Here is a 15,087-nt window from a genome sequence, read left to right as displayed (position 1 = left end):
GCGGGACTTGCACCAGCTTCGTAAGACGTTCATTCATTCACTGTTTTGTGGAGCGGGGCGTATTTTGACTATGTTTATTCACAGCGACCGAGTTGAACTCTTTTGTTGCTTCGTTTGTAACTGCCGGAAACCTGGAAAAATCTACCTACTTGAGATGGCTCTGAATTCGTTGTTGTGTGGTTTTCGTTTGTTTATGTTTTACTGGACTCGGTATCATACGGATCTTGAGCAGTTGTTGAAGAAAAATCGCCAAAATATTCGTCAAAATGGACACTGAAAGCTTGAAACTTCCATTAAAGTAGGTCTTCAGCCTGAGGGAGCTCATAATCGTCATTCAGAAACTGTAATTAATTAAATTCGTCAATTTGTTTTGGAAAAACAATAGCAAAGTTTTGGCAATAGTACATGTAGTTGCAAAATTCTCCACACAATGGGTTTTTGCCTTTCATTTTCCTGAAATTTTATTGATTACTTTAAACTAATCTTGAAATCCGATTGATTGTTTTGGTTTACTGTCCCATTGTCATTGGCTGAGAAAAAGATGCGATTTAGAGCAAAAACTAGTGCGATTCGTGAATAAATCGCACCACTGAGAGCCAATCAGATTGCAAGGATAACCAGTGATTTCAAAATGGATTTAATAAATTACGTAACCTCATCAAGTCTATTATTTTGGCTCAAAATTCTGTATATAGCGTTGTGGTTTTTTGGATTTGTATTCAGTCGTTGTTATTCCGGCGTGCCATACAGATCTTTTATTATATAGACCCGAGTGTTTTACTGGAAAATACACCACTCGTAAATTAAAATTCATGCGAAACCACTTCCGGGACTCGGGTGGCGTATTTTCCATATCCTCACCAGTGAAGATATCGATAATTTGATATCAAGTTTGTCTCTTAAATTGTACTTAAATTCGTTGGTGTATGATCGAAACATCTTCGTGTCTTCCTCGAAAGTCTTTGGCAATCATCGGCAATCTTCGGACATTTTCGGAAAATATTCGGAATATTCGTGTGACCTTCGCACAAGTTTTAAAGAATCTTCGGAAATCTTCGGAAAATCGTCAAAAACGCCGTCACAGTATGTCTATATAATAAAAAGAAGATTGCACGTTAGTTCGAGGATATGAATTTTATGCTCTCGTGGCAAGAACAATATCTCACGAGTGAGCGAAGCTCACTCGTGAGATATTGTTCTTGCCACTCCAACTTAAAATTCATATGTTCTTGCCACCGTGTAATATCCTCTATGTATGTAATCACTTTTCCCTTTCCAGGTTTTGTTGCTTGTTCAGTATGTGCTGTTCTTTCACAGAAACTTACGAAAAACGGTCATCGCACTGTACAGGCCCGCCAATAATCCCGTCCCGCAAATGGTCCCCAAATTGGACCGCAAATGATCCGGGACCGGAACTGATTCCACCTCAAAAAGTTAAAAATGGCGTGGACTCAATGAAAAGTCTATGGATGGATATAATTTTTTTTTAATTAAAGATAAGTACCTGAGGCATAATAGCACCAATAAACAACGTTAAATAGACTGCGCAAAATACCTAATTGACATATGTCGAATGCATAAATTTTTCGTTTGGGAAACGCCCCGCTTAGAACTTTTCCCAGTACAGCTGTACACTACTTATTATATCTGCGTCCTTGTTAGACACTGGCTTCCATGAAAGTGCACAAGAGTTCTTCGTTCGAGACACCGCAGTGTTCTCTAGATAGATTTATTTGCATGCCGTACTTGTGGAGCTGTCGCTTTTGCTCGTGCCATTTTCTTTTTAATATATAGATCGTTTTGACCGTCACGCGATAAAAAATATATCGAAAACCATCCAGTGAAAAAAGCTAAGAAATTGTGATGTTATGGAAGATGAAACTAAATGAGACACTTCTCCAAGTTTTAGGCCTGTGCGTTTCCTCAAACTTCAGGTATTCGTCAAAATGTTTCCCAGAAATTTACGGAGCCCAGTATGAAAACGCCATGTTTGTGTACATCCGCAGCACACCAATATTCAATTATTCAATAATCACCAATGCACTCAGTTTATTTCTCAATTAAATATATAGTACGCGCTTAAAACAAATGGACCTTCCTACCGATTTGACGCATTATAATCGATTTAATGTTTTCGCGCGCACACGATTGGTCTTAACGCGTCACGTGACTGAATATGCTACGGCTAAAACTCGGGACTTCGAGAAATAATCATTCCCCGATTTTCAAAACCGCACGCGTTGAGAAAACTGAAATATTTGAAGGATAATAAACATAATACCCTCCATTTGGCGCGAAAACATGCTCGGATATTTGCAATTGGACATTATCTGTTCCTCCAAGCTCACAGTTTACCTCAACGTACGCTCTCGGAAAGGTGATTCTCGGAACACATAATGTCCGTGGACAAATATCCAAGCTTATTTTCTCGCCAAATGGAGGTTATTGTTGATTTGTAATCCATGGAATATTTTTGCCTTCGCACGATTGGTCAAAGCGCGCCCGTCCCTGACTGGATATACTCAAGCTAAAACTGGGAATATCCGAGTAATATTCCCCAAATGTCAAAACTGCGGAACATATTTGAAGGATAAAAACACGGGATAGACTTTTCGAACAGATAATGTCTGCGGACAAATATCCTAGAATATTTGCCAGCCAAATGGAGGATATTGTTTATATATCAACAATTTTTCGTAATTATCAACTACACAAAAAATCGCCTCCATAGATCGATTATACCAAGCCGAATTTAGTAAATCTACGATGCTTCATAAGAATCCGTTGCAAACTCATAAAAATATGGGATCCCAAAGTTGGAAAGAAATGTACGCCAGGGAATAAGCGTTGCCCCCCATGGCATACATTTCTTTGTAAAAATTGGCAAGTTCTTTGTCCCATCTTTTTATGAGTTCGTCACGAACAAGAACTTGAAGAAAAAAAAAATAATTGCCGATTGTTTCAAGCCTTACCATTCAACCATCCTTGTTTATTTTTGGTTGAGTATCCTTCTAATTTTGAAATTTATCATGTAATTAAGAGAAAAAAAAGACTTGAAATCATCACAGTGTTGGTGTCGGTATCCTCAATTTCGTTCCCAGGCTTTCTCACTTTTCCCTCCCATTCTCTAAGGGAAAAGCCTTGGAAACTAGGTTATAGAATCCTTTGGACTGCACGCCAGAGACAGTCATCCTCTGCACGCGTAATCTCAAGTTGAAAGTCAAAAGAACAAAAGCAAAAAACAAACTATGTGAAGCGAAAAGAGTGAATTCATGTAGTGAAGGCCAAGTGAGAGCTTGAACGAAGTATAATTCCCCGCAGTCTGCTTTTGGTTTTCTGCCTGTTTCCGCTCAAAACGTTTTACAGAAAGGAAAAAAGATACACATTATTTTACAACTGAGAAAGAAATGATCTCGGAGACAGTTCTGTGTGTACACCGAACAAATTTGGCGACGAGCAGTGATTTAGGGCAGGGGTAGAATCGTACTGTAGGGGGGAGGAGGCCCTTTCTTCCGGGATTCTACAATACCAAGAGGAACTTATAGAACTTGTTTTGCGGTTCAGTTTCTGAGCTGGCCAGTTATTCTGGGTTTTAAGGAACACCGAATAAACCTTTATGAACCTACAGGAGGAGACGAAGACAAAAAATGATCTCGAAACAGTCCTATATATAGAATACATATAGTGTAACACTTGGGCACATTATGTGGCACATAAAAAGGCTTTTTAACTTTGTTTAATTCAGTATTTTCTTTTAAATTGTAATTATCTAATGAAAACATATACAATTAATTTATCACAACTTTGCTAAAGTTATTAGTTGCTATTCCATATCCACAAGCTCACTTTGACATGTTTAGACACGTTGAAATAATTTGAAAGAGTTGTCATTTAAAACAATTGAAATAAAATCTGACTTTCCTAGACCAAAAAATTAAAAGAAATCTTTGTAGTGCGACTTAAAATGTATTGATCTGTTTGCTTCTTTAGGTAATTTCAACCTCTTCCTGCTCTTCCTCTTTCTCTTTTCCATCTTCTGTCTCAAATTGTAATCTGTATTTCTTCACCGGATTACTAGCAGGTGAATCCTACAAAGCCTGAGGAGCGAAGAATTATACATGTATTTCAACTCATCTAATTATACTGTGAGGAGATCAGGGCAGCTAGTTGCCGGATTTGGTGGTCTTGAAGGTTCGATGAAAGCAATCAATATTAGAAAACAGACAACCTTCTCGCAACTAATATCACACTGACATACACCGCTAAGCAAGTCTTAATCTCTAAATCATGTGCCCTTGGATAGGAACAAATACATCAATTGAAAACGCATGTGGTAGATAAAGCAAATATATAAACAATAGCCTTCATTTGGCGCGAAAATATGCTCGGATATTTGTCCGTGGACATGATCTGTTCCGAGATGCGAACAGTTTCCGAGAGCGAGGCTTGAGGAAAACTTTGAGCTTCGAGGAACAGATAATGTCCAAGGACAAATATACGAGCATATTTTCAAAGACAAATGGAGGCTATTGTGTTTATTATCCTTCAAATGTTTTTGGCAACACGCGCAGTTTCGAAAATCGGGGAATATTCTCGGATATTCCGTTTTAGCTGGGGAATATTCGGTCACGGGACGCGTTTAGACCAATCGCGCGCGAGCGAAAATATTTGATGGATCATAACTGTTGTTATGCTTCAACCATTACCTTTTCCTCAGGTGAACCGCTTTTGTAGATTGACGAGGCAGACACAGCGACAGCAAGGCACTAAATCAACAATTTGAAACCCTAGAGAGGAAAATTAGGTAGATGAACTTTTTTAATATTACTTCGCTTATCAATTGAACTAGCGAGTGAATATTTTACAGTGAGGATCCCGCGGCATGCGGCACAAGTGTGACCTGTTTTAATTAATTCGTATTGTTTCGTGCAGATCATCTAATTAGAAGCCAGGATTGCTTGAAGAAATACAATTCAAAACCGAAAGTGATCGTGCGGGAAAGATAAAGTTCAAACTTTACAGTTTTGGTTTCTAAATCGTACTCAAAACTAATTTGCAGGTCCAAAATGTGAAGTGTTTACCACAAAACCAGATAAACAGGCATCTGGTTGACAGCCTATTTGCCCGGCAACAACTTAAAACTCAAGAGGTGATGAAAAATACTTTCTAGCAACAGTATCAATGCACTCTTGCGTACTTTAACTGGAAAATACGACAACATTTCTGGGTATGTTTTGTTGTCTTGCTTTTCTGCATGGATCTAGCAGCAGACGAAAGACAAACGAAAAGAAGGACTTGCCATTTTTCTCTTGTGAAAAAGCATCAAGTCTTCTTTCTTCTTGTAACTGATGCAAAGTAGTATGGATAAAGGTTCATATCAGCGAACCCTTAGTAAATATTCTGAAGGTTGCTCAATGTCACCTCACTCCGGCTTAATCGGCTGATATTTGAAAATGTTACACCTTGATTTGACCCGACCTTGTTTCAGTGCATTGCTGGCAGAGCTGAAATGACAGGAAGTGGCGCTGAAACGGTGTCGCTATTTTCGACCAAAGCTCGTTTGCCAGGTGGCCTCGTTTCATCACTTCCTTGAGACATGAATGCATAAAGCCTACCCAACTGTATAATAATAATAAAACAATTGAGTATTGGATTAATAAATGTTTTGGGGCAATATGTAGCTGATTTTTAAAATTACAAAGACGTGCTCAATTAGCAATCAATTTACTTTTTCTTGGGTTTATTCTCATGGATCGTAAAAGATTTTCGTAATGGTAGCGTGAAGTTACGATAAAGGACCTCTTCACCCAGGTTCAGGTTTTTGCAACGCACAGTAGTACTGCAACTGAAGGAAGTGCAAAAGGGGTAAAAAAAGATATCTTTTATCATAGTAAGGATAAAGATAAATTGCCAGAGCCCTCAGGAGTAAAACTTGTTCAAAGTCTCACTGAGAATTACCGCTGATTCAGTGTGAGAGGTCATGTTTACAGCAAGCAAAAAATCGAAAAAACTAAGATTGCTTTAGAACTACTAGAACTGACAGTTCCAAAAAGCTAAAACGAGGACATATTGAAAAGAATGGTACAGCAGTCTGAATATGAAAAATTCTCTGATAGCAACTGTCCCAATGATCGTTCCTTCCTCTTTCCATCATCATTTGAATACACTATTTAATATATGGGGAGTCACTGTGATCTAGGCAGAGTACTGGTAGAATATCGGCCCGAGGTCTTGACAGTACGGATCGAACGCCTCGACGTCCGTACAAAAAAAACAAAAAAAAAGAAAGACGGAGGGCCGATATTCTCCCAGTACGGTCCTGAGTATGCTTGGTTAATAAGAGATTACAGGGCTGAAAATGTTTATATTTATATAAAACAAATCCCACAATCACGGACTGGAAAAAGCGCGCAATTCTGACTGGGAGCCGTCTGACGTTAAACAAATCAGAAGGGAAAGAGAGTTGGAAGAAAAAGAAAAGGATTAGTTTTGTTCTTTCAGGAACGTAAGCCATGCAACAAACAGCTTCAAGAATGATCGCGCGGGCCTCAAGAGTGATCACGCGGGCTTCAAGAGCGATCACGAGGGCTTCAAGAGTAATCGCGCGGGATCATTCAGGACAGCGCTCGGTCCATTTACCGAGAGAACATTAGACCGGCAATAGAGCAATCTAATTGGTTGATTTTAGTTATTGGCCCTCTGAACTAACTTAGTCATGTTACAAACGTATTAAAAAATGACTCACAAGATTTTGTTTTGTTCTTTCTTTGTTTTTTTTGTTTTTTGCTGATAGCGTGACATTTCCGATAAACAACAAATCAAGTTAAAATACATCCGAAAAAAGAGGGAAATTCTAAACTTTTCAAACAAGTTTTGTTTCAATTTTTAAGTCGATAGATCTTAGTTTTTGGTATATTTTGCTTATAATAAACCTGACTTCTCACATTTTATACATCAGAGACACTTCACATGTTTCATTCTCGAAGGTTCCGGTATTAAATATCTCCTCCTTCTCACTACCATAATGTAAGATATCTTTAGTCTCACCCCCTTTGCACTTCCTTCAGTTATGGTACTACTGCACATCGCACAAACCTGAACCGAACACGTGTAATCCAGTTCCTGAACCTCCACACAACTAGAGAACGATCTTAGCGCCGCCACTGGGTACATAAATGATTTGAAACGGAACCGGAACTAGTTGTGCCATACGCAGTACTACCATAACTGAAGGAAGAGCATTCTCGTCCCCAGAGCCCACGATCCTTCTGACCTGCGGCAGGGATCGAGGGCTCTGGCAGGACCCGATTTTCTGAGCATGCGCAGAGTATTCGTTTCGTATTCTCAGCCAATCAGATTTGCCAGATTTGACGGGAAGTCCGTGAATCGGGGACTTCCGGTGTTGGACCAGCCCAGAGCTCTATATCTCTTATTATTATTATTATTATTATTATTATTATTATTATTATTATTATTATTATTATTATTATAATTTTTTTTTATTTATTTATTTTTATAATTACATTACATTCATTAAGTTACACTACCACACACTTCTACACTACATAGTAGTTTACTTAATTACTTTACATACTACTTTTACATTCACATTGTATACTACACTACTTCACACTACTTATACTTAACAGCCGAAATGGAAATAAATCAATAAGGTTTACAACGCTTACAACACTACATAAGTGTCTCTAATTAATGAGAGGCTTCCACTTTCCTTTTTGGATTTTAAGTCGGTTGTTCTTTATGCCTATAGATAGTTCATTGGATTCTGTGTGATCTAATTTTATCATGAGATGACGCAATGATGGTAAAATATTCTTCAGACGACTGTGGTATATAACTAGCTTTCCAGCGATGATAATATGATTTAAAAGCAACCAATGAGTCCTTTTTTGCGTCAATCCAAAAATTATGTCACAGTCGTTTAGAGAATCGATAACAATGTGCAAGGATTTAAGCCAAAGAACAACAGACATCCAGAATGCTACAATGAAATCACATCTACAAAAAAGATGCTCGAGAGATTCATCTGAAAATTTGCAAAAAGTGCAGAGGGGTGAATCAACCATTTTCATTTTGTATAAGGATTTGTTGGTAAAAATTATTCGATTTAGTAATTTATACCGAAAAACTCTTGTTTTAGTGTCAAGCGTGACAACATGAAGAATTTGATAGATCACTTCTCAATTAAGATAAGCACTATTCTGAAACAAGGTACCAAATTTATGCCGTGCTGAAGGATAGACCTGAATAATTTCTATAAGGTTCCAATACAATTTCGAGGAGGTGATTGAATCAAGAGGAAGAGTACTATCTTTTAAGGAAAGAGTGTACCTGAGCATGATATTCCGAGAGTCAACTGAAGTGTTAGCTGAAGTTTCAGCTGAAGTGTCAGCTGAAGTGTCAGCTGAAGTGTCGTCTTTGGAGTTGATGAGCTTTTTCCATGTGAGAGGAATGGAATTGAAGAGACCAAACAGTAACAAATAATCATTAAAATTAAGCCTTTCCGCCTTGAAAAAGGTCCAAGGTTTAAGGCTACCAGTATTTTTTAAGATATTAGCAAGAGATATGAGACCTTTTGAGAAGAGCGTCTTGTTGAAAATAGGTTTACCACCGATGCAGAGGAATTGGTTATTCCATAATAGTTGATTTAAGGCTTGTTCACGGGACAAAATGGGTTTTACGGATAGATTGCACCAGACTTCAAAACATTCCCTATAGAAATTTGGAAGACAGCTTAGGCAAGTCAGCAACACTGAAATTGCAATGCAAGAGAAACTTACCACCATAATCTTTCAGAAAAGAGGAGAGTATTTGCCTCGAAGGGCTAATATAATCTTCAGTATATTTTTCAAGACACAATACGTTGCGTAACGATCATTGTCTGAATGTGAGGCATTCTCAATCCGCCGTTTTTATAGTCGCTTATGAAAGCAAGGCGCTTTATCTTATCCTTACCTTTCCAAATGAAGCTATAAATAGTACAATCGATTAGCTTAATAATATTTTTTTGTAAGGGAAATGAGAGATGCACGAAACATAAACTTGGGCATGACAAATGTCCTCACAATTTGAATTTTCCCATATAAAGTGAGGTGTCTCCATTTCCATCTTTTCAAAGTTTTTTCAATATATTTTCGAAATTTAGTTCCTGTCTTTTGCGCAAATCATAGGTGAAATGGACGCCTAGAATTTTCATAGGTTTGTTAATTTTCTCAATGTTGATGTGTGAGGGGTTGTAATGGTTTCCCCCAAGCCACAGGGCTTCAGTTTCCTCAGTATTCAACTTCAAACCAGATCAGATACCAAATCTATCTAGCGTGATGGAAAGGCGTTCAAAGGACTTAATACCTTGTAAAAATGTCGTCAGGTCATCGGCAAAGGCTGTTAATTTGATATACCTGTTTTTCACCATAATTCCTCTTATGTTCTTGTCGTGCCGAATATTAATTAGCAAAAGTTCAAGGGCAATAATGAAAAGGTACGCTGACAGCGGATCGCCCTGTCTTACGCCTCTGCATACTTCCAACATTTGGGTTGAAAAACCATTGTTTAGAATGCAGCTTGATATATTGCAGTATAAAACGGAAACCCATGAAATGAACGATTTACCAAAATGAACGAATTTAATGCTTCGAATAGAAAAGACCAACTTAGTGAGTCAAAGGCTTTTTCGAAATCAAATGCAACCACAAGTCCAGGTATTTGGTTAATTTTGGTGTATTCCATGATATCGTCAATTGTGCGAACCGCATCAAATATCGTTCTGCCTTTGACATAAGCGTATTGGTCAACTTGTATAATCGCTGGTAAAACGTTTGCTATGCGTATAGCAATGGCCTTCGAGGCGATCTTAACATCGACATTTAAAAGGGAGATTGGTCGCCAATTCTTAATGTGTCTCCTGTCTCTATCTTTCTTGCCGATCAATCCAATAATAGCTTGTTTTTGTGAATTAGATAATTCACCATGCTCGTAGGGATAATTTAAGGCATCAGTGAGTTGATGACCTAGTAAGTTCCAGAAACCTTTGTAAAACTCGGCCGTAAGACCATCATTACCGGGAGTCTTACCATTTGAAAACATTTGCAGAGCTTCATAACATTCCACGAGCGAAAGCTTGCCTTCACAAGCCATCATTGATTCTTCACTTAGAATCGGAATGTTGTTGTCTAAAAAAGTTGAACACAGTTCTTCATTTAAGTCAGGATCTTGCTTGCTGTATAAGTTCTGGTAATAGTCCCTTAGTTCATTCATTATGGATTGTGGATTAACCGTTATTCTTCCTTTAGAATCAAAAAGCCCGCGAATGGTAGCTTGACCGGATCTTGAGTTTTCTAGATTAAGGAAATATTTCGAATTTTTTTCGCATTTTTCATACCAATTGATTCTAGATCTCACTATGTTGCCGCGCACAATATAGTCGAATAATAGTTCATATTCATATTTCGCAGCATCAAGGTCGTACATATTTTTTTCTGAAGGATCACTATTACACGACAAATCGCATTGCTTAACTTTCTGTTCAGCTGTCGCAAGACGGGCTCTGCGCTCTCTAGCTTTTTGCTTGCTGTATTTAATTGATGCTTGTCTAATTCTGTATTTAATTAAGTCCCATAAGACCCGTTTGTCATTAACATCTTTGAATTCGTCAAGCCATTCAGGATAATTCGAAGAGATGAGTTGAATATAAGAAGCGTCCTCTAAAAGGCTAGAGTTGAATTTCCATGCAATAAGAAGGACTAAATTTTTGCTTATCTAAATTTTTAAGCGTTAGAGTAATTGCCGAGTGATCCGACTTAATGGCAGGAATTATATTTGTTTCGATTAAATCATCTTGAATTTCCGTGCTAACGAGCCAGTAATTCAAGCGTCGTCTTACTAAGGGTTTTTTCTGCGTCCAAGTAAACTGCTTTTTTTCAGGTTTATGAATTCTCCAAATGTCGATGAGGTCATTTCTTGTCATTATCTTATTGATTTTTTTGACAGATGGCTTGGACTCGATTCTTCCTCCTAAATTATCAAGACTGGGGTCGAGATGGCAGTTAAAGTCGCCAGCAAAAATGATTTGGCAGTTATGGCCCAGATCCAAATTTTATAGAGTATTAGCAACACCATCAAAGAAAACACATTGCTCCTGATTGCTCGTCGGTGTATATAAATTTACGAGAATGAAAGGTGCATCTTGAACGAGAGCTTCCACAAAGATATATCGGCCCTCGCTATCCCCCAGCACGTGCTTGATATCAATTTGGAGGTTTTCATGGAAACTGAGAATGAGAACACCTTTACTATGATTTGTGCCGTGCGCAAACAACATTTTACCTCGCCATTGCAGCTAAAATTGATTTTCAGTCCCCTGGGAACTGTAGGTTTCTTGCAGAAAAGCGATGTCAACCTTTTGTTTCTTAATCCATGTTGAAATTCTTATAAGATTAAATTTGGAAATACAGTTAACAATAAAGATTAGCGAAAAAACTGAGCAACGACGTTTCGGTGTCATCCTGGCACCATTTTCAAGTTAAAAAATATTTGTGCGAAAAGTAAACTAATTTATACCAATGGTAGAGGTGCGAAATTGAATAAATTAAGATTAAGATAGCTGTTCAATGTTCATGTTCATTCCAATGAGGTGTCAAACACTGGTAATGAGTTCAGTGTCTGTTCAAAGCCTAAACAAATACTTTTGCGCGAATGGAGTCTGACTGTGTGTTAAGGCTCGGTTTCTTCTTGTGAATCCACAACATTTCGGGGATCAAGCAATCGAACTTTCCCTGACATTTCTTTAGTATCTTAAAGTTGTTAGTCAGGTCACCAACTGTATCAACTCGGTGTTCATTTTGAAGGTGTTTTCCGATGGCGGTAAATCGGTGTTCCTCAATGCGCTTGTAAAGATGACGGCTAGTGTAACCGACGTATTCTGCATCACACAGATCACATATATAGTTATAAACAACGCACTGTTGATTGATCAAAGGTGGTTTTGGCTCTTGTACTTTGAGATCATCGCCAATTTTACGGCTTCTGAACACCGGCTGTAGTTTGTGATCAAGTTTATTACTCAAGTCCGAGAGATGTTTCTTTACTATGTCCGCTGATTTCTGGTCTTTAAAAGGCAGGACAATGCGGTAGATATTCTCTGTTGGAGGCGTCGATCTTGTGTCTGGTGACATCACTGAATTAACGAAACGGGTGATGGTGGAGTTCACAAGAGAATCTGAGTACTTGAGGTTAGAAAAGATCAGTTTAAGGCGTTCGCATTCTGTTGAGAATAGTTCCCATGTTGAGGACAAGCGGTAAGCACGGTTTAACATGGTTTTAACTAAAGATCTTTTATAGCGGTTGTCGACATGACTTTGGTGGTGTAAGAGGAGACCAGTGTTTGTGGGTTTACGGTAAACACTTGTTACCAGCTTGCAGCCCTTCTTGCATATTTCAATGCCGACAAATGGTAGCTTACCGTTAGATGCGATCTCCATGGTAAAGGATATGGATAGATGACAGTTGTTCAAAGTCTTCAGAAAGGCTTCTGCGGTTGGTATGTCTTTCATTGTGGCTAGTGTATCATCCACGTAGCGTCTGTAGAAGTCTGGCAACTTGTTCTCGTTTTGTAGCTTTTCCTCGATAGAACAAAGAAAAGTATTGGCCATTAGGGGACCCAAGGGAGAGCCCATCGCTACTCCATCAATTTGTTGGTAGAGTTGACCGTTAAATTGAAATAGCTGGGCCTTTGTTGCTACTGACAACAGTTCAATTAGATCAGCTTTGCTGATGTTTAGATGGTGTGTTTTGTTGAACCAGTTGTCAACAAAAGCTCTGTCAGCAAGGATCTCGATGGTTTCTTGTAGTGGGACGTTCGTAAATAGCGAAGAGACATCATAAGATACTAGGATGTCAGATTCGTTGAGGCTCAGATTGTGAATCTCATCAGCGAAGGAAAATGTGTCAGATATTGTGTAGCTGTTGATCGACAGGGGTTTCAGTTTATCGTCGAGCCATCTCGCGAGCGCGAAGTTGTAAGTACTTGTGGCGGATAGAATGGGCCTCATCGCCAGTTTTTCTTTGAGTCTTTGGCAGACCATAAAGATGGGCGAGTCGTGATCCTTTCGGGCAAACTGAGTCGGCAATCTGTTTTGGGAGAATTTTGCGCACGACAGATTCAAGGTGTTTCTCTTTCTGCAGTAAAGGGTGGTAGTTTTTGGGCGGTTGTCCACGCGTCTTGGGTCTCTCCGAACTTACGGCGGTAAATTTAGCTGTATCGTTGATGGAAGATTCACTCAAAAGGCGAACATATTCTACCTTATCCATTCGCGCAAAAGTATTTGTTTAGGCTTTGAACAGACACTGAACTCATTACCAGTGTTTGACACCTCATTGGAATGAACATGAACATTGAACAGCTATCTTAATCTTAATTTATTCAATTTCGCACCTCTACCATTGGTATAAATTAGTTTACTTTTCGCACAAATATTTTTTAACTTGAAAATGGTGCCAGGATGACACCGAAACGTCGTTGCTCAGTTTTTTCGCTAATCTTCATGTTGAAATTGTTTTACGTTTGTGAAAGTCACGAATCCCTCGAGCATTAAGGACAACAGCTTAAAATTAAAATTAGCCATTTTCAAGTGAAAGTGTTATAAATAAGATCTTACAACAATTGAAAGTGGAGCCTAGCGAACAATACTTGACACACCTATTGAAATTCTGAAATTCTAAAACCTTTATGCACACACACGAAACAAAACACACAACAACGTACAGCGATATACATACCCACTGCTCCAAGACAAGTTGTAAGGGCGTCATCCTCTCCAGGCGTCATGTACGCCCAGCAGCACAACAGCTATTGAAAAATACCTGCGTATATCATTGTTAATTAAAAATAAAAAAAAACAGCTCTTGCATAATTATGGAAAGCACTTTACAGAAATAGCTATTCGAATAAAGACAACAACAAAGTGAAAACTGAGTCAGAAAAATGGATCGTTTGCTGGGATATATTTGCCACTAAGATATAGACGGTCGGGCTGAGCTTTGCTAAAAATCGCTTTTAAAACTCTTCGCTTTACCTCCTTAAATTTAGACATTTGGGCCTTACGCAAATTGTACAACTCCTTACGAATGTCTTCATACACAGCATAGTTAGTACCCTTTAACTTACTTCGCGCCAGCTCCAAAACTTCCTGACGGTCAGAGCAGCGAAGAAATCTGGCCAAAATTGGACGTGGGCTCTTTCTGTTAGGTTTTTCAAGACGATGAATGGGTTGAAACTCAATTCTCTTCTGTGGTTCCGTCATCGATAGTTCGTCTGCCATAAACTTGTAAATAACTGCCGCTGTGTCCTCGCTTGATCCTTCACGGGCATCAGAGATGTTGTCATTTGAAGTAATCTTTTCTGGGATGCCTACAAATTTAAATTTCTCTCTTCTGTTGTAGGTTTCTGAATACAGAATCTGTTTGGGCAGTTCGTCGATGTTCGAAGAACAATTATCTTTGATGTCGTAGGCATTCTTCTTCAAATCTGAAATATCGTCTTCACAAAAGCATAAACTTTCTTTCAACTCATCTACCGATTTGTTGATAGTCTTGGTTTTTGAGTCGAGAATGGAGACTTCTTTCTCAAGTTGGCTCATGGACATTTCGATGCTAGATACAGAAGTAGAGAGGTTGTTCAGACGAAGTTCAATCTCGTCTAGCGTGTCAAGCTTGGACAGTTTAGCTAAGATAAGGTCGACTTTCTCGGCCAAACCTTCCGCCATTCCGATAGCTTCGAGAATGGTGTCGTCGCAGCTGGAACTTTCTTTCCTTTCCTTTGCCCCAGTCAAACGCACAAAAACGTCAGGTAACTTTGGACTTCTCAAATTACTTTCAACAGTAGAATTCAGCTTATCCATGAACAGAATATTAGGCAAAGTAATAAAAATTTCTGCGGATAGTTGCAAACACGTCTTCACTCTTCCACGACACGTGCGTTTTCCTTCATAGAGCTTGCTTTTTTATAATATTTTTCTATTTTTTTGTCTACCCCGTATAAATTAAAAAAAAGAAAAGATCCCACCTCATCAG

General features: G+C 38.6%; 1 protein-coding gene across 2 annotated transcripts; it reads right to left on the bottom strand.

Annotated features, from left to right (window-relative positions):
- Nucleotides 1–3,723: 3,723 nt before the first annotated feature.
- Nucleotides 3,724–15,070, bottom strand: LOC149100979 (uncharacterized). 2 transcript variants are annotated; one of them, XR_016203081.1, is made up of 3 exons: nucleotides 14,183–15,070; nucleotides 13,795–13,878; nucleotides 3,724–4,088 (listed from the first exon to the last, which is right to left on the bottom strand). XR_016203081.1 is itself a non-coding variant. In XM_089276204.1 (1 exon), exon 1 carries the CDS (start codon nucleotides 14,913–14,915, stop codon nucleotides 13,992–13,994), a length of 924 nt encoding a protein of 307 aa, XP_089132330.1. In that variant the 5' UTR covers nucleotides 14,916–15,070. The 2 variants fall into 2 exon arrangements, 1 of the variants encoding a protein (XP_089132330.1); XM_089276204.1 differs by lacking the exons at nucleotides 3,724–4,088; nucleotides 13,795–13,878 and having other exon boundaries at nucleotides 13,992–15,070.
- Nucleotides 15,071–15,087: the final 17 nt, after the last annotated feature.

The sequence above is a fragment of the Orbicella faveolata genome, unplaced genomic scaffold (genome assembly GCF_042242905.1).
Source record: "Orbicella faveolata isolate gen_17 unplaced genomic scaffold, um_ofav_v1 contig_4, whole genome shotgun sequence".
Lineage (NCBI taxonomy): Eukaryota > Metazoa > Cnidaria > Anthozoa > Scleractinia > Merulinidae > Orbicella > Orbicella faveolata.
This window is presented reverse-complemented; position numbering and strand designations above follow the sequence as displayed.